General features: G+C 47.3%; 1 protein-coding gene across 6 annotated transcripts in view; it reads left to right on the forward strand.

Annotated features, from left to right (window-relative positions):
- SLC49A4 (solute carrier family 49 member 4) overlaps positions 1-18605 on the forward strand; it is a 195508-nt gene that overhangs the window by 70111 nt on the left and 106792 nt on the right. For 4 of the 6 annotated variants that reach the window (XM_048869812.2, XM_048869811.2, XM_048869813.2 and 1 more), the window contains exons 3-4: positions 15292-15878; positions 17677-17945. In XM_048869812.2, the coding sequence (XP_048725769.1) occupies positions 15292-15878; positions 17677-17945 (856 nt within the window). The remainder of the gene's footprint in view (positions 1-15291; positions 15879-17676; positions 17946-18605) is intronic. The other 2 variants (XM_048869815.2, XM_048869817.2) reach the window with 1 other exon arrangement.

The following is an 18605-nucleotide window of genomic DNA, read 5'->3' on the forward strand; positions in this document are numbered from 1 at the left end:
GTCCTTGTTGAACCTCATCAGATTTCTTTTGACCCAGTCCTCTAATTTGTCTAGGGCCCTCTGTATCCTATCCCTACCCTCCAGCGTATCTGCCTCTCCTCCCAGTTTAGTGTCATCTGCAAACTTGCTGAGGGTGCAATCCACACCATCCTCCAGATCATTTATGAAGATATTGAACAAAACTGGCCCAAGGACCGACCCTTGGGGCACTCCACTTGATACGAGCTGCCAACTAGACATGGAGCCATTGATCACTACCCGTTGAGCCTGACAATGTAGCCATTTTTCTACCCACCTTATAGTCCATTCATCTAGCCCATACTTCTTTAACTTGTTGGCAAGAATACTGTGGGAGACCGTGTCAAAATCTTTGCTAAAGTCAAGGAACAACACATCCACTGCTTTCCCCTCATCCACACAGCCAGTTGTCTTGTCATAGAAGGCAGTTAGATTAGTCAGGCATGACTTGCCCTTGGTGAATCTATGCTGACTGTTCCTGATCACTTTCCTCTGCTCTGAGTGCTTCAGAATTGATTCCTTGAGGACCTGCTCCATGATTTTTCCAGGGACTGAGGTGAGGCTGACTGACCTGTAGTTCCCAGGATCCTCCTCCTTCCCTTTTTTAAAGATGGGCACTACATTAGCCTTTTTCCAGTCGTCCAGGACTTCCCCCGATCGCCATGAGTTTTCAGAGATAATGGCCAATGGCTCTTCAATCACATCCGCCAACTCCTTTAGCACTCTCGGATGCAGCGCATCTGGCCCCATGGACTTGTGCTCGTCCAGCTTTTCTAAATAGTCCCGAACCACTTCTTTCTCCACAGAGGGCTGGTCACCTCCTCCCCATGCTGTGTTGCCCAGCGCTGCAGTCTGGGAGCTGACCTTGTTTGTGAAGACAGAGGCAAAAAAAGCATTGAGTACATTAGCTTTTTCCACATCCTCTGTCACTAGGTTGCCTCCCTCATTCAGTAAGGGGCCCACACTTTCCTTGACTTTCTTCTTGTTGCTAACATACCTGAAGAAACCCTTCTTGTTACTCTTAACATCTCTTGCTAGCTGCAACTCCAGGTATGATTTGGCCTTCCTGATTTCACTCCTGCATGCCCGAGCAATATTTTTATACTCTTCCCTGGTCATTTGTCCAATCTTCCACTTCTTGTAAGCTTCTTTTTTGTGTTTAAGATCAGCAAGGATTTCGCTGTTAAGCCAAGCTGGTCGCCTGCCATATTTACTATTCTTTCGACACATCGGGATGGTTTGTCCCTGTAACCTCAATAAGGATTCTTTAAAATACAGCGAGCTCTCCTAGACTCCTTTCCCCCTCATGTTATTCTCCCAGGGGATCCTGCCCATCAGTTCCCGGAGGGAGTCAGTCTGCTTTTCTGAAGTCCAGGGTCTGTATTCTGCTGCTCTCCTTTCTTCCTTGTGTCAGGATCCTGAACTCGACCATCTCATGGTCACTGCCTCCCAGGTTCCCATCCACTTTTGCTTCCCCTACTAATTCTTCCTGGTTTGTGTGAGCAGCAGGTCAAGAAGAGCTCTGCCCCTAGTTGGTTCCTCCAGCACTTGCACCAGGAAATTGTCCCCTACACTTTCCAAAAACTTCATGGATTGTCTGTGCACCGCTGTATTGTTCTTCCAGCAGATATCAGGGTGATTGAAGTCTCCCATGGGAACCGGGGCCTGCCATCTAATAACTTCCGTGAGTTGCCAGAAGAAAGCCTCGTCCACCCCATCCCCCTTGTCCGGTGGTCTATAGCAGACTCCCACCACGACATCACCCTTGTTGCTCACACTTCTAAACTTAATCCAGAGACTCTCAGGTTTTTCTGCAGTTTCATACTTGAGCTCTGAGCAGTCATACTGCTCTCTTACATACAGTTTCAGAGTAACAGCCGTGTTAGTCTGTCTTTGCAAAAAGAAAAGGAGTACTTGTGGCACCTTAGAGACTAACCAATTTATTTGAGCATGAGCTTTCGTGAGCTACAGCTCACTTCATCCGATGAAGTGAGCTGTAGCTCACGAAAGCTCATGCTCAAATAAATTGGTCAGTCTCTAAGGTGCCACAAGTACTCCTTTTCTTCTTACATACAGTGCAACTCCCCCACCTTTTGTGCCCTGCCTGTCCTTCCTGAACAGTTTATATCCATCCATGACAGTACTCCAGTCATGTGAGGTATCCCACCAAGTCTCTGTTATTCCAGTCACATCATAATTCCTTGACTGTGCCAGGACTCCCAGTTCTCCCTTCTTGTTTTCCAGGCTTCTTGCATTTGTGTACAGGCACTTGAGATAACTCGCTGATCGTCCCTCTTTCTTAGTATGAGGCAGGAGCCCTCCCCTCTCGCGCGCTTCTGCTCGTGCTTTCTCCCAGTATCCCACTTCCCCACTTACCTCAGGGCTTTGGTCTTCTTCCCCCAGTGAACCTAGTTTAAAGCCCTCCTCACTAGGTTAGCCAGCCTGCTTGCGAAGATGCTCTTCCCTCTCTTCGTTAGGTGGAGCCCATCTCTGCCTAGCACTCCTCCTTCTTGGAGCACCGTCCCATGGTCAAAGAATCCAAAGCCTTGTCTCCGACACCACCTGCATAGCCATTCGTTGACTTCAACGATTTGACGGTCTCTACCCAGGCCTTTTTCTTCCACTGGGAGGATGGATGAGAACACCACTTGCACCTCAAACTCCTTTATCCTTCTTCCCAGAGCCACGTAGTCTGCAGTTATCCGCAAAAGGTCATTCTTGGCAGTATCATTGGTGCCCACGTGGAGAAGCAGGAAGGGGTAGCGATCCGAGGGCTTGATGAGTCTCGGCAGTCTCTTTGTCACATCATGAATCCTAGCTCCTGGCAAGCAGCAGACTTCTCGGTTTTCCCGGTCGGGGCGGCAGATAGATGACTCAGTCCCCCGCAGGAGAGAGTCCCCGATGGCCACCATCCACCTCCTTCTCTTGGGTGTGGTGGTCATGGAACCCCCAACCCTAGGACAGTGCATCTCATGCCTTCCAATTGGCGGAGTCTCCTTTTGTTCCCTTCCCTCAGATGTATCATATAGTCCACTCTCCGCATTAGTACCTGTGGAGAGAACATGAAAATGGTTACTTACCTGTATCTGCGTTGCTGGTACATGGACACTCCTCTTTGTTCTTCTGGAGGTCACATGCTGCCAAATTTCTTCACCGTCCTCCTGTCCCCGCAGTGCAGCCTGCTCTGAATCTTCAGAACGTTGTGTCCGTAGAAGCATATCCTGATGTCTGTCCAGGAAAACTTCAGTTTTTCTTATGCAACGCAGGGTCAATACCTGTTGCTCCAGACCTTGAACCTTCTCTTCCAATATGGAGACCAACTTGTACTTTGTACAGACAAAGTTGCTTCTGTCCTGTGGAAGAAAGACAAACATGGCACAGCCAGCGCAGGTCACAACAGCTGAACACTCCCCATCCATATTACCTTCTTTCTACAAGCTTCCTCAGGAGTTGTAGTAACTACTCAGAGAAGCCGGCAAGATGTAAGCCTCAGTGGGCTCTCCCCAGGCAAACTCCCTCTGTTAGCCTCTCTGGTGTTCGCCGCTCAGCTGGTTCGCAGCTGAATGGCTTTTTATAACAGTCAGGCCCACTCAAGGCTCACCTGGAACAAAGCACTCCCAATTCACAGTTTTCAGACAACCAACAGGCGACCCTCAATAGACGCAAGTTCAACTCTTGGATGGCAGTGTCCAAGTTTAAGGATCGCCTGCCCCAGGACGCACACCCTGAGTTTGTGGCTTTAATCGAGGAAGAGAAAGCGGTGGCTAAGACTTCCTTGCAAGCCTCCCTCGATTCAGCAGATGCTGCGGCCAGAACCATTGCCTTGGGGGTAGTCCTGCGACGCTCAGTGTGGCTCCAGGCATCGGGCCTGCCTCCAGAGGTCCAGAGTACGCTCCAAGACCTTCCTTTTGAGGGTTCGGGCCTTTTCTCGGACCAAACAGACTGCAGGCTGCATGGCCTCAAGGATTCTAGGGCCACACTGAAGTCGCTAGGGATGCATATGCTGGCAACTCAGAGAAAGCCCTTGAAGCCTTAGCTTCCGCAGCGGAGGCAGTATCAACCCCAACCCAGGCAGGAGCCGTATCGCAGGCGGGGCAGAAATAACAGGTGCAGACAGAACAACGCGCCTAAACAGGGCCAGAATAAGCCCCAACCTGGAGACAAGCAAGGGTTTTGAGGGCGTGCCCTAATACAGTTTACCAGCCCAGTTCCCGGATCCATCCCCATGGTTTTTAAACCGATTATTCCACTTTTACCATGTGTGGTCCCATATAACATCGGACCGATGGGTCTTACGCACAGTACATGTGGGATACACTCTCCAGTTTTCCTTCTCCCCTGCCTCCCACCCACCTTCCCCGTCCCTCTTCAGGGACCCCTCTCACGAGCAACTCCTTATGCAGGAGGTTCGTTCGCTCCTCGAGACAGGTGCGATGGAGGAGGTTCCGCAGGAGCTAAGGGGAAAGGAGTTTTACTCCTGTTACTTTCTAATCCCCAAGGCAAAGGGGGGTCTTCAACCCATTTTCGCGGACTCAACAAATTTTTGGTCAAGCTCTGGTTCTGCATGGTCTCCCTGAGCACTATTATTCCATCTTTGGATCCGGGGGATTGGTACACTGCCCTTGACATGAAGGACGCATATTTTCATATCGCTATTCATCCGGCGCACCGACGCTTCCTCCGGTTTGCCATAAACCAACATAGCTACCAGTTCACGGTTCTCCCGTTCGGCCTCTCCATGGCCCCCTGAGTGTTCACAAAATGCATGTAAGTGGTGGCAGCCTTCCTGCGGAGAAGGCATGACGACTGCCTTCTCACAGGTTGTTCCAAGGAAGAGTTTCAGTCCCACGTGACGATGGCAATGGACATGTTTCACAGGCTGGGGCTCCTCCTCAATGTGCCCAAATCTTCTCTCATACCCACCCAAAAGTTAGAGTTTATAGGGATGGTCCTGGACTCGATACAGGCAAAAGCAAGCCTGCCAGAGCCCAGATTCCAGGCCATAGAGCAGATCGTAAATTCAGTGCTTTGGTATCCCACTACCTCAGTCCAGTGTTTCCTACAGCTGATAGAACATATGGCAGCATGCAAGTACGTGGTCAAGCATACCTGACTGAGACTCAGACCCTTACAAGGGTGGCTCACACTGTCTTACCGTCTGTACAGAGACCCCCTGGACTTCGTGGCGACGATCCCGGCTCAAGTGCTAGAATCCCTGCGCTGGTGGCTGGACCAACCAGTGGTCTGTGCAGGGGTCCCCTTCGCCAAGCCCCAGCCTTCTCTGATGTTAGTAACAGACGCATCCGATCTGGGCTGGGGCACACACTTAGGGTACCTGAGGACACAAGGCTTGTGGTCGAGGGACGAGATACCTCTCCGTATCAATCTGAAGGAGCTCAGGGCGGTTCGTCTGGCCTGCCAAACCTTTCATGCCACATTACAAGGTCACAGCGCGACAGTCCTGACAGACAACACCACAGACATGTTTTATATAAACAAATAAGGCGGAGCCCGCTCCTTACCTCTCTGCTGCGAGGCTCTCCTTCTCTGGGACTTCCGTGTAGCCTGATCCATTCAGCTCGAAGCATGTTACCTCCCAGGAGTGCGGAATGAGCTTATGGCTCGCCTCAGCAGGTCTTACCACACGCATGAGTAGTCAATCAGGTCGGACATCATACAGGCAGTCTTCCAGAAGTAGGGTTATCCCCAAGTAGAACTCTTCGCCACCAAGAGCAACAGTCAGTGCTCTCAGTTCTGCTCATTCCAAAACCACAGTCTGGGCTCAGTCACCGATGCGTTCTTAATACCATGGGGCGGGGGTCTGAAGTATGCCTTCCCTCCTATCCCACTTGTCCACCGGGCCCTCCTCAAAATTTGCAGAGACAGGGCGATGGTAAGATCGCCCCGTCTTGGCCCAGACAGCATTGGTATACAACCCTTATAGAGCTGTCCGTGGACTCCCCTCCACTGAGACCTCATCATGCAGGACTATGGGCGCCTCCTTCACCCGAACCTGCAATCTCTGCATCTCCTAGCGTGGAAACTCCGTGGCTAAATTCCATGGAAAGACAGTGCTCTCAGTCGGTGAGACAGATTCTCCTCAGCAGTAGGAAACCTTCCACTAGGGCTACCTACATGGCAAAATGGAAAAGGTTTTCCTGTTGGTGTGAACCCAAGTGCCTTCAACCGCTCCAGGCTACCATCCCAGTTATTCTAGAATACCTCCTGCACCTTAAGCATCAGGGTCTATCCCCTTCCTCCATCAGAGTACACCTGGCAGCCATTTCAACTTTCCATCCAGGGGAGTCTGGGCGCTTAGTGTTTTCTAATCACATTGTGGGGCGATTCCTCCAAGGTGTGGAAAGGGTGTTTCCGTATTCTTGTCCACTTGTCCTAACCTGGAACTTAAACTTGGTCCTCTCCAAACTCATGAGTCCTCCATTTGAGCCCCCGGCCACTTGCTCCCTCCTCTGCCTTTCTCGGAAGGTGGCATTCCTGGTGGCCATTACTTCGGCAAGGAGGGTGTCCGAGCTGAGAGCCCTCACCTCTGAACCACCTTACACAGTGTTTCATAAGGACAAGGTGCAGCTTAGACCACACGCTAAATTTCTCCCTGAGGTAGTCTCCCAATTCCAGATGGGTCAGGACATTTGCTTACCGGTGTTCTTTCCAAAACTCCACATGAGCCCGAGACACCGCAACCTACACGTCCTGGGTGTCCGGAGAGCCCTGGCATTCTACATAGAGTGAACAGAACCTTTCCACAAGTCGACCCAATTGTTTGTTGCCATAGCTGACAGAATGAAGGGTCTTTCTGTCTTTGCACAATGCATATTGTCCTGGATCGCAGACAGCAGAGCTGTTCTCCAGTCAATCGTTCCATGACTCTTACCCTCCTCCTATGATAAGCTTGGAAGTCACCTAATTGGAATGGACGTGAACAATCACTTGAAGAAGAAAAGACAGCTATCTACCTTTTCGTAACTGTTGTACTTCTAGATGTGTTGTTCACATCCATTACAATACCCACCCCCCTTCCCCTCTGTCGGAGTCAATGGCAAGAAGGAACCGAAGGGGGATCGGGCCGGCAGGGTAATATATACACCACCATGAGGGCACTACTCTAGGGGGCTCCCCTGCCATCCCGACGGGAGCTGCTAAGGGAAAAAGTTTCCGACGTCCATGCACGCGGCGCGCACACACCTAATTGGAATGGACGTGAACAATACATTTCGAAGAACAACAGTTACGAAAAGGAAGGTAACCGTCTTTTTCACTTAATGCCAAGTTCACTAGCCAAAGGAGCAAATATTAAGAAAGTGCTCCTAAACATGGGTTTCTATTATGGCTGCCACGATGGTATTTGAATCAGACCTGCACTCACCCACTTCCATTTTAAGGCAGAAGCAGAACAATTGGTTATTTTATAAGTCTGTGTTAAATTCCTTATGAAATTTTTCTGTCATAATTTTTTTTCATGATTGTGGTAAAAAGCCTCACATTCTTGGGATATTTTCTGTTGTTTGAGCTCAGTACTTTCTACATTGCTTGGTACCTGAACATACTTTTCCAATATTCATCTAATTAATGTAGAAATCTGAGGGCAGAACAGAGCTGAACACAGAATCAATCAAAATTCAACTGTTAGTGTATCAGGTCTTAAAAGTGTTTTCCAACTGGGTTCAGAACTGGACTAAAATTATCTTGCTGTCCTCGCCTTTCATACAAAAGACATCTTGTATTACAGAATCAAACTTAAATTACAGTGTAAGACTGTAGGGAAAAAATGTAGTTGCTCTTTGCTCCTTTTGGATAACACAAACCAGAAGAAAATGGGGAAATAATGGGAACAAATGTTCTAATCTTCGAGCAATTTTTAGTGCTGATGATGGTCTGTAGGAAATAGTCTTGGTAGTCTTTTAGACTGAAATCTAGTTCAAGCAAGACACTCTAACAAACAGCAATCCCTGATACTATTGTGTTCATATTTCTCTGTCATCTGTATTAGCTGCTACATATTTGTCTCCTAGAGTATAGTAGTAGATTACTACTGTATGCACTGAACCACACTTTGAATATCTTTTCCATCTCCTTTGGGAGACAAGCTAGAGATACATAAGAGGAACAATGAAAATAATTTCCATCTCTTGAAAAGTAACTTAATTCAAGCAAGTTTATGAATGAGGGATATGAAGTTAACAATACACACATATGCAGATACATTTGAAGCAGGCAATACTCCAGAAGCACAAATAGTTGCGAGAATAAAGTTTTGAAAATTAAAAACCTAAAATATTGGCATTTGAAAAATAGTGTGAAAATACTTGTAAAAGAAATAGGCTACACAATGGGATAGCACCAGGATTTATAGATGACTAAGAAGCAAATAGAGCTGGCATGATATAGTTAAAAAGATGTCATACTAAATGGGAAAGGAAAGAGAGCATGGGGTGAAGAAAATAAACTGAAGAGACAAATGTGAAGTCTTTAATTCAAAAAAATTTCCCCCCTCAGTTAAGTTCTTTGGATAATGTACTGAATTAAAATGTGATGTTTCCATCTTGGGTTCATACAGTGAAGTGAATATTTTTGTATCTCTGAGGTTATATATGCAATTATAGGCCTTTACAAAGATAATAGGTCTTCATTTTGCAACTTGCTCAAGGACAGTGTGTCGTTTCTTAACCCATTCTGGAGCATTATTTCAGTACTGATTTAATCTCTGCTGAATCACCAGATTCTTCTTAAGTGATTGCTCATGTCCATTCCACATTAGGTGTGTGCGTGCTGCATGCACTGTTGCTGGAGATTTTTCCCTCAGCGGTATCCATCGGGCCGGGTCTAGCGCCCTTTGATGCTTCACACCTATGTGCTGGTATAGGAGGTGCCACCGGCCCCGCATCCTTGCAGTTCCTTACTGTCCATAATGGTTGCTGGAATAACTCTTCTTGCTTTGGCAAGGCATTTTTCAGTGGTTTCTTCTCTGTATCCTAGTTTATTAATCTTAGTATAGTTTTAGTATAAATATTGTATATAATACTAGTGTAAATAGTTAGAACCTTTCCTTTATTGTTGAGGTGCTCCCTTCACCCCTGGGTCTGGGCATGCCCAGCCCCGGGCTTCAAACCTTGTACCTCCTGTGTAAGCCTATGCCCGTGAGTGACCCAGACTCCAGTTGTCTGAAGTGTTTGGGAGGATACCATAGGAGGAGGATAGGAGTCATGAAACTGAAGTGTAAGAGAGCGCCGTCAGATTTATCAGGACTTTTAAGTTCCGTATGAAGAAAGACAGAGAGATTAGACAGAAGGCTACCCTAATGGAAGCTGCTCTTAGACCGGCTTTGGAGCCAAGCCTCTCAGATTCGGCACCAAGCACTTTGGCCTTGGTGCAAAGTGCTCCTCTGGCACCACACATATCCTGGCACCATTTGCCATCTCCAGTGCCAAGGAAGAAACATAAAAAGCACTGCTCCGAGAGAGGGTGCTCACTAGTGCCTAGGAAAGGCAGGGAAAGGGAAGGTAGTAGAGTGCTACCTTGTCATGCCACTCCTCCACCCCTGGTCCTATAGTGGCACCGTTGACTGTGGCCAAAACATTGAGTCCAGTGCGGGATCCCCGCCTATGCCAGGAAGTCGTCATGGCACCAGCGGAATCGCAGTGTCTTCAACACCAGAGTCCTTAGCGTGGCCAGAGACTTCTTATTGCCAACTCCAGTGGGACAACCACTGGCTCCAATGAGCTCGAGCGGAAGAGAGCATGGTGTTCCAAGCTTCTTCCCGGCACCGGGACCTTGGATACTTTCCAGGGGCAAGCTTACCCTGCTTCCTTCTATGAGGTTGTCCCCAGGCCCTCAACACCGATCTGCGGAAGTGAGGGGTACCCGCACCCCTTGGTCCTCTCGGAAGGACTCATCACCTGAGTCCGAGGTGGAGCCCTCCCAAGAATACCCATCCCAAGAACTGCCACCAGTACCCGTTTTACATGCTGCTGGACCCCGGTGCAGGTCCCCCCACCAGTACTTGGTCAGATGGACAGTGGCCTATACAATGGCCATTCTGGAACCCATTGGGGTTTCCCCTGCTACTGTGTCCGTCTTCTCACCAATCAGACTCGGTTGGTTGCTTCTAAGAGGAGGGCCCTTGCACCACTTCACTTGGCATTGGACCTTGACTCTGGTGCCAGTACACAGGACGTGGACCCCATGAAGGTAGTTGAGGCTGAAAAAGTGGAAGAAGCCCCCTCTCACCCTCACCGGTACAGGTCTCTTCCTTTTTCTCCTCCTCCCCAGATGAGGCCAACCTTGGACCGAGCAGCTCACTGCCACAAGGTGACTTTAGAGCCCATCAGGAGCTTCTAAAGAGCATAGTGGCTAACCTGGGGCTAGAGGTTGAGACGCTCAAGGAATCATCCCACAGCCTCATTGACATTCTGGCTGCACCAGCACCATCTAAGGTGGCTCTGTCCATTAACAAGACTGTAATGGGTCTGGTCAGAGCCCTGCTGCAGACCCCATCTTCTCTCCCTGCCACTTCAAAGAGGGCAGAGAAGAAATACTATGTGCCAGCCAAAGGGTACGAATACCTATACTTTAACCCCCCTCCTGGCTCCCTAGTTATATTGGCAGCCAATGAGAGGTCGAGACAGGGCTAAGCAAGTGCTACCCACAAACAGAAGGGCACAAAGAAAACTCTATCTGTTTGGGAGAAAATTCGACAGGTGGACTCCCAAGCCCTGCTGGGGAGATACGATTACAATTCGTGGGACTCCTTGTACATATTTAAAGACTGTGTCTCAGGACTCAAGGCAGGAATTTTCTGCCCTCTTAAAGGAAGAAAAGAATGTTGCCAGAGCCTCACTCCAGGCGGCACTGGACGCAGCTGACACACAGCCAGGATGATGGCCTCTGCAGTGGCCATGAGGCGATGCTCTTGACTGCAGTCCTTGGGGCTACCTCAGGATGTTCAGCAGTCAATTCAGGACCTCCCTTTTGAAGGCTCATCATTTTTTTCGGTGCAAACAGACACAAAGATCCATGGCCTAAAGGACTCAAGGGCTGCCTTCAGGTCGCTAGGCCTCTATGCTCCATCTATTTTGAGGAAGCACTTTAGACCGCAACAGCTGGTCCACTTTTCAGCTCCACCACCAAGACAGGACCTGTTAAAAAGAAGGGCAGAGGTTACAATGTCATCAACCACTTCTATCCACCTCACCTTCGATGCCGGGCTCACATAGGTACTCCAGTGGCCCCAAGCATGCCTTTTGAAAGTGCACTCAAGGGTGCTATATCAGTTCCTGCTTTGAATCCTGCCACCCCCCCCCTTTGATTTTGGACTGATTTTGCCACTTCAGCCCAGTGTGGTCCCACATCACATTGGATCCCTGGGTGCTAAATAGAGTGGTAGATGGTTATACCCTTCAGTTTTCATCCACCCCTCCCTCCCATCCTCATCCTTCAGGAAACCTTCTCACGAGCAACTCCTAGGCCAAGAGGTGTAGATCCTCCTACGGATGGGGGCTGTGCAAGAGTCACCTCAAAAATTGAGAGGGAAAGGGTTTTACTCCCGATATTTCTTAATCCCAAAGACCAAGGGAGGGGGAGGGTTTCATCCCATCCTGGACCTGGTTTGCCTCAACAGTTATCTCAAGAAACTGAGGTGCCGCCTGGTCTCCCTGGCCTCCATTATCCCCTCCCTCAATCCAGAGGACTGGTGCTCTGCCCTCAATCTAAGGATACTTACTTTTACATTTCCATCTTCCATTGCCACAGAAGATTCTTCAGATTTATCATAAACCAGACCCATTATCAGTTCGCCCTCCTTGCATTTGGCCTGTCTGCAGCCCTTCGGGTTTTTACAAAATGCATGGTGGTGGTAGCAGCCTTCCTCAGAAAGCAAGATGTTCAAGTCTACCCGTATCTTGATGATCAAGGGTCTTGATGATCAAGGGTTGCTCAGAGGCCCAAGTAAAGAACAGCACAGGCCTGGTCCAAGACACCTTCTGAACACTGGGCCAGTTGATAAACGAGCAAGTCGATTCTCATTCCAGTACAGGGGATAGAGTTTATCGGGCCAGTGCTTGACTCAACCCAGGTCATAGCCTTCCTTGCAGAGGCTCGATTCCAGACAATGTTGGCTCTGATATCCCAGGTCATGGCCCACCCAGTCAGAACAGCCCAGGTTTGCCTCAAGCTCCTGGGACACAGGGCCACGTTAACTTCCGTGTCATGCAAAGCTGCACCTCAGGTCCCTGTAGGTGTTGTTAGCTTCAGTGTATTCGCTGAAGAGACACCACTTGGACTCAGTAGTTACTGTTCCGGCCCCGGTCCTTGCCTCCTTCAACTGATGGAAGAGACCCCCAGTCGGCAGGGGTGGGCATTCCCTTTGTTGTCCCCCAGCCATCCATGTCCCTCGTGTTGAACGCTTCAGACCTAGGTTTGGGAGTCCACCTTGATCTCCTCAGGATGCAGGGCCTGTGGTCCCAGGAAGAGCTCTCCTGGGCACAAAAATGTCAGGGAGTTAAGAGCCATCTGCTTACCTTGCCCAGCAAGGTAGTGCGAGTACTGATGGACAGCACCACGGCCATATTCTACATCAACAAGCAGGGAGGAGTATGTTCCTCCGCCCTACAGCAGTAGGCCATCCATCTATGGGACTTCTGCGTAAAGCACTTCATCCACCTCAAGGCTTCCCATCCTCCAGGAGCCCGGAACTCCCTGGCTCATCACCTCAGCAGATCTCTCTCCTCTTACCACAAGTGATCCCTTCACCCAGAGGTCACCAGGTTCATCTTCAAAAGGTAAAGATCTCCCCAGGTAGATCTGTTCATGACCAAGCAGAACAGGAAATGCCATCAGTTTTGCTGACTGCATGGGCACAGCCCAGGCTCCCTTTCAGATTCCTTCCTGCTTCCGTGGACAGAGCTCCTGTACTGTGTATTTTCTCCAGTTCCTCTAGTACACAGTGTCCTTCTAAAAATCAAGCGGGACAGGGTGAGAGTTATTCTTATAGCCCTGGCATGGCTGTGCCAACACTGATTCAGCATCCTGCGAAACTTATCATTAGCACCCCTGCTAACACTCCCACTCTGTTTGGACCTGATTTCACAACACCACATCCGTTTGCTCCACCGAATGTTGGGTCCCTTCACATGACCACATGGAAGCTCCATGGCTGAATCTGGAGGAGCAAGCCTGTTCAGAACACATTTGACAAGTCTTGCTGGGTAGTAGGAAGCTGTCCACTAGGGCTACCTACCTCACCAAGTGGAAGTGTTTCTTGATATGGTCATCCCAACAAGGCCTTTCTCTGGCTTGGTTTTCCTTCTGTCCTGGAGTACTTGCTTCACCTAAAACAACAAGGTGTGGCCCACACATCTGTCAAGGTACACCTAGCAGCAATTTCAGCCTTCCAGCCGCCAGTGGACAGGTCAGTTTTCTCTCATGAGATGACAATTCGCTTTCTTAAGGGGTTAGAGAGACTTCACCCTCAGGTTTGCAAACCAGTTCCCCCCACGGGATTTGAACTTGGTCCTATCGAAACTCACAGGCCCTCCCTTTGAGCTGCTAGTATGTCCTCTGCTGTTTCTCTCCTGGAAGGTTGCCTTCCTGGTAGCAATTACCTCAGTTAGAAGGGTCTTTGAAATCAGGGCCCTTATGTCAGAACCATCATACTCAGTTTTCTTCAAGGACAAGATTCAACTGCACCCCCATCTGCCTGCCAAAGGTGGTCTCGCAATTCCATAGCAACCAAACCATTTTTCTGCCAGTCTTCTTCTCGAAGCGGCACAAGAATTCAGAAGAGCGGCAGCTTCACTCATTGGATGTTAGGTGTGCCCTTGGCTTCTACATCGAGAGAACTAAACTACTTCGCAGATCCATGCAACTCTTTGTGTCAATAGCAGAGAGGATGAAAGGCCTACTGGTTTCAGGCTAAAGAATCTCATCCTGGATAACCTCCTGTGTTCAGGCATACTACGAGCAAGCGAATGTTCCACCACCTGCCATCTTGACTACTCATTCCACGAGAGTGCAGGCCTCTTCAGCAGCACTTCTGTCCAAAGTTCCAGTCCAAGACATTTGCAGGGCCTCAACATGAGCAACACATCTTGAAGAACAGTTGTTACAGAAGGTCAGTAACTGTTCGTTTGGGGTTGTTTGGGCCCTCCAATCTAAGAATTGAACATGCTTGACCCTGCTTAGCTTGTGATGTCTGTCAAAATCACAGCATGAGATAGTATAGCTGCAGTTTCATATTACAAAGAAAGGATAACACATCTAATCGTTAGATTTATAACAGATATTTTTTCTTTTATTTAATAGTTAATATAATTTAACTCCCTGATAAAGAGTCAATAAAATGTTTCCTTTAGATGGTGTGGGATGGTGTTTTTTTTGGTCTAAAGTATCTTTTATAAGTTTCCTTAATAGATTTCAGAGTAGCAGCTGTGTTAGTCTGTATTCGCAAAAAGAAAAGGAGTACTAGTGGCACCTTAGAGACTAACCAATTTATTTGAGCATAAGCTTTTGTGAGCTACAGCTCACTTCATTGGATGCATCCGATGAAGTGAGCTGTAGCTCATGAAAACTTATGCTCAAATAAATTGGTTAGTCTCTACGGTGCCACTAGTACTCCTTTTCTTAATAGATTTGAATTGAAATTAATGCTGAATGAGTGGCATTCATCAGTTTTTCTTATAGGTACATGTTAGATTGTTAACTTGATAAACTATCTATCAACCTTTTCCTGAGATTTTTTCCTTCCTACATTTTAAAGCTCCTGCCATGTTCTATGACATTTAGCCATTTGTGGCTTGAAGTGTTGCCTAAATGCTGATTAAGCTTAGCTTATGTTTCCCATTTTTAGGCCATATCTTTGTTTCGTATGACTATGTTCTTGCAGCAGTAACAGAGGGTTCACATATCATTTTTAAAAAATAACCATCAAAATAAATTTTGAAATCACCTCCATTCTCATCTTAATGTACAAAGGGTGTATCCCTTTTGGAGATTGAAAATGATTTCGTCTGGCTTGCTAGCTAGCTTATCCCTGACTGCTTTTTTAGACTTCATGTCTTTTATAAATTCCAAAAGGTCTTGGCATCTCAAGTCTGATTACATTTGCAAAAGTCAAAGTGGAAGGTTTCTGGCTCTATTCCTTGTATATAAGCCAAGGAAAGTGTGGGCCCCTTACTGAATGAGGGAGGCAACCTAGTGACAGAGGATGTGGAAAAAGCTAATGTACTCAATGCTTTTTTTGCCTCTGTTTTCACTAACAAGGTCAGCTCCCAGACTGCTGCGCTGGGCATCGCAAAATGGGGAAGAGATGGCCAGCCCTCTGTGGAGATAGAGGTGGTTAGGGACTATTTAGAAAAGCTGGACGTGCACAAGTCCATGGGGCCGGACGAGTTGCATCCGAGAGTGCTGAAGGAATTGGCGGCTGTGATTGCAGAGCCATTGGCCATTATCTTTGAAAACTCGTGGCGAACGGGGGAAGTCCCGGATGACTGGAAAAAGGCTAATGTAGTGCCAATCTTTAAAAAAGGGAAGAAGGAGGATCCTGGGAACTACAGGCCCGTCAGCCTCACCTCGGTCCCTGGAAAAATCATGGAGCAGGTCCTCAAAGAATCAATCCTGAAGCACTTGCATGAGAGGAAAGTGATCAGGAACAGCCAGCATGGATTCACCAAGGGAAGGTCATGCCTGACTAATCTAATCGCCTTTTATGATGAGATTACTGGTTCTGTGGATGAAGGGAAAGCAGTGGATGTATTGTTTCTTGACTTTAGCAAAGCTTTTGACACGGTCTCCCACAGTATTCTTGTCAGCAAGTTAAGGAAGTATGGGCTGGAAGAATGCACTATAAGGTGGGTAGAAAGCTGGCTAGATTGTCGGGCTCAACGGGTAGTTATCAATGGCTCCATGTCTAGTTGGCAGCCGGTATCAAGTGGAGTGCCCCAAGGGTCGGTCTTGGGGCCGGTTTTGTTCAATATCTTCATAAATGATCTGGAGGATGGTGTGGATTGCACTCTCAGCAAATTTGCGGATGATACTAAACTGGGAGGAGTGGTAGATACGCTGGAGGGGAGGGATAGGATACAGAAGGACCTAGACAAATTGGAGGATTGGGCCAAAAGAAATCTGATGAGGTTCAATAAGGATAAGTGCAGGGTCCTGCACTTAGGACGGAAGAACCCAATGCACAGCTACAGACTAGGGACCGAATGGCTAGGCAGCAGTTCTGCGGAAAAGGACCTAGGGGTGACAGTGGACGAGAAGCTGGATATGAGTCAACAGTGTGCCCTTGTTGCCAAGAAGGCCAATGGCATTTTGGGATGTATAAGTAGGGGCATAGCGAGCAGATCGAGGGACGTGATCGTTCCCCTCTATTCGACATTGGTGAGGCCTCGTCTGGAGTACTGTGTCCAGTTTTGGGCCCCACACTACAAGAAGGATGTGGATAAATTGGAGAGAGTCCAGCGAAGGGCAACAAAAATGATTAGGGGTCTAGAACACATGACTTATGAGGAGAGGCTGAGGGAGCTGGGATTGTTTAGCCTGCAGAAGAGAAGAATGAGGGGGGATTTGATAGCTGCTTTCAACTACCTGAAAGGGGGTTCCAAAGAGGATGGCTCTAGACTGTTCTCAATGGTAGCAGATGACAGAACGAGGAGTAATGGTCTCAAGCTGCAGTGGGGGAGGTTTAGAATGGATATTAGGAAAAACTTTTTCACTAAGAGGGTGGTGAAACACTGGAATGCGTTACCTAGGGAGGTGGTAGAATCTCCTTCCTTAGAGGTTTTTAAGGTCAGGCTTCACAAAGCCCTGGCTGGGATGATTTAACTGGGAATTGGTCCTGCTTCGAGCAGGGGGTTGGACTAGATGACCTTCTGGGGTCCCTTTCAACCCTTATATTCTATGATTCTATGAAGAGACCTCAAAAACTCCTCCATGTGTGTGCTGACTGTGTCAGTGCTGGATGTGTGTGTTCAGTATCTGTAGTGTTTGGGACCAATACCTTTGTTTTGATTTCCAGCCTTTAGCTTTTAGACCCAGGTGAGGGTGCATCGGGGGTGGGGCAAGGAAAGGGAAATTGTATTTTGCTACATGGCTGTTCTAAATAGCAGAATAAGACGATTCTGTCTCAGAACAACTAAGGGTCTAATCTTATCTTGCTTTTAGCGTAAATCTTCCATTAGTGTGGAAGTAAATAATGTAATGAAAATATGCAAAAGGGCTTTGTGATAGATCCAAAATTGAAACCCAATAAGGGGTTTAAAACTCTCAGTGGGACTTATGCCTGCATAACACACATGGGGTTAGGTTTAACATTTTGCAGCTTGACTGTGACTAAGCCTCTTTCTTCCTTTATACCCTATCATGCTATCCTCCTCTCCAAAGCAATGTCACTCTTTTATTCCCTTTACCATTCCTTCTTTGAAGAGAACATTTAACTTCTCCATTCATTTCAGTGCTAATAAGAACAAAGTAGCTTCTAGATTCTTCATGAGTCTAGTCCTGCTTCTCTTAGTATAGAATATTCCTTTTCTGCTAATGATTTTTGCATATCTTTTGTGGAGTTACACATTTTAGTGCATTCTATATCTTACATAATGTTTAAGTAATTACTTTGTAAATGTCTGCATATTCTTTTCTCCATTCCAGACTGATTCATGGAGGGCAGCTGTTAAATGGATTGGCAGGTCCAACTGTAATGAATGCTGCTCCATTTCTCTCCACAACCTGGTTTTCTCCCGATGAACGTGCCACTGCAACGGCTATTGCATCATTGCTCAATTATCTTGGTGCAGCATGTGCATTTTTAGTAGGACCTCTGGTGGTTCCATCTCCGAATGGAACATCCCATCTTCCACTTGCATCAGAAAGTAACTCTGAGCATATCAAGGACCGCATTGAGGCTGTGTTGTATGCAGGTATTTTAAAACTAATTTACTTTTATTGTGTCTAAAGTGTGAACTACTACCCTCTACTGGCTGGCCTGCAGACAAAATTGCTGATGGCTTAAAGAGTAGTTGTTCTATATCTCAAGTGGTAGAAGAATCCTGTGTTCTAGGGGGAGCTAAATTCTGTTCCCTTTGCCACATGTGTGGGGTAACCAATTAGGCTGTGTCTCTGAATGCAGACACAGATTCATTCCAAATGCTGTATCTGGTCTAGTTTTTCATATTTTCTGATTTCCCAGGACAATTATCTTACACTAGGGTTTTGTGTTTTAATGCAGAACTTCAAAATTATGCTTGTTTTGTTGAACTTTTTAACAGTAAACCTCTCACTACCAGTTCATGTTTCTCTTTATCATTAACAGTGATAGTTTAAATCTAACAATCTCTCAGCATTTCATGCATAACTTCTGTGTTAAATCAGTCCTCATTTAGGGCTTAAATGTGTGAGAGTTAGGGCTGTCAATTAATCACAGTTAACTCAAGCGATTAACTCAAAAAAATTAATCACGATTAAAAAAAATTAATTGCTATTAATCGCAGTTTTCATCGCACTGTTAAGCAATAGAATTCAATCGAAATTTATTAAATATTTTTGGATGTTTTTCTACGTTTTCAAATATATTGATTTCA

The sequence above is a fragment of the Caretta caretta genome, chromosome 11, assembly GCF_965140235.1.
Source record: "Caretta caretta isolate rCarCar2 chromosome 11, rCarCar1.hap1, whole genome shotgun sequence".
Taxonomy (NCBI): domain Eukaryota; kingdom Metazoa; phylum Chordata; order Testudines; family Cheloniidae; genus Caretta; species Caretta caretta.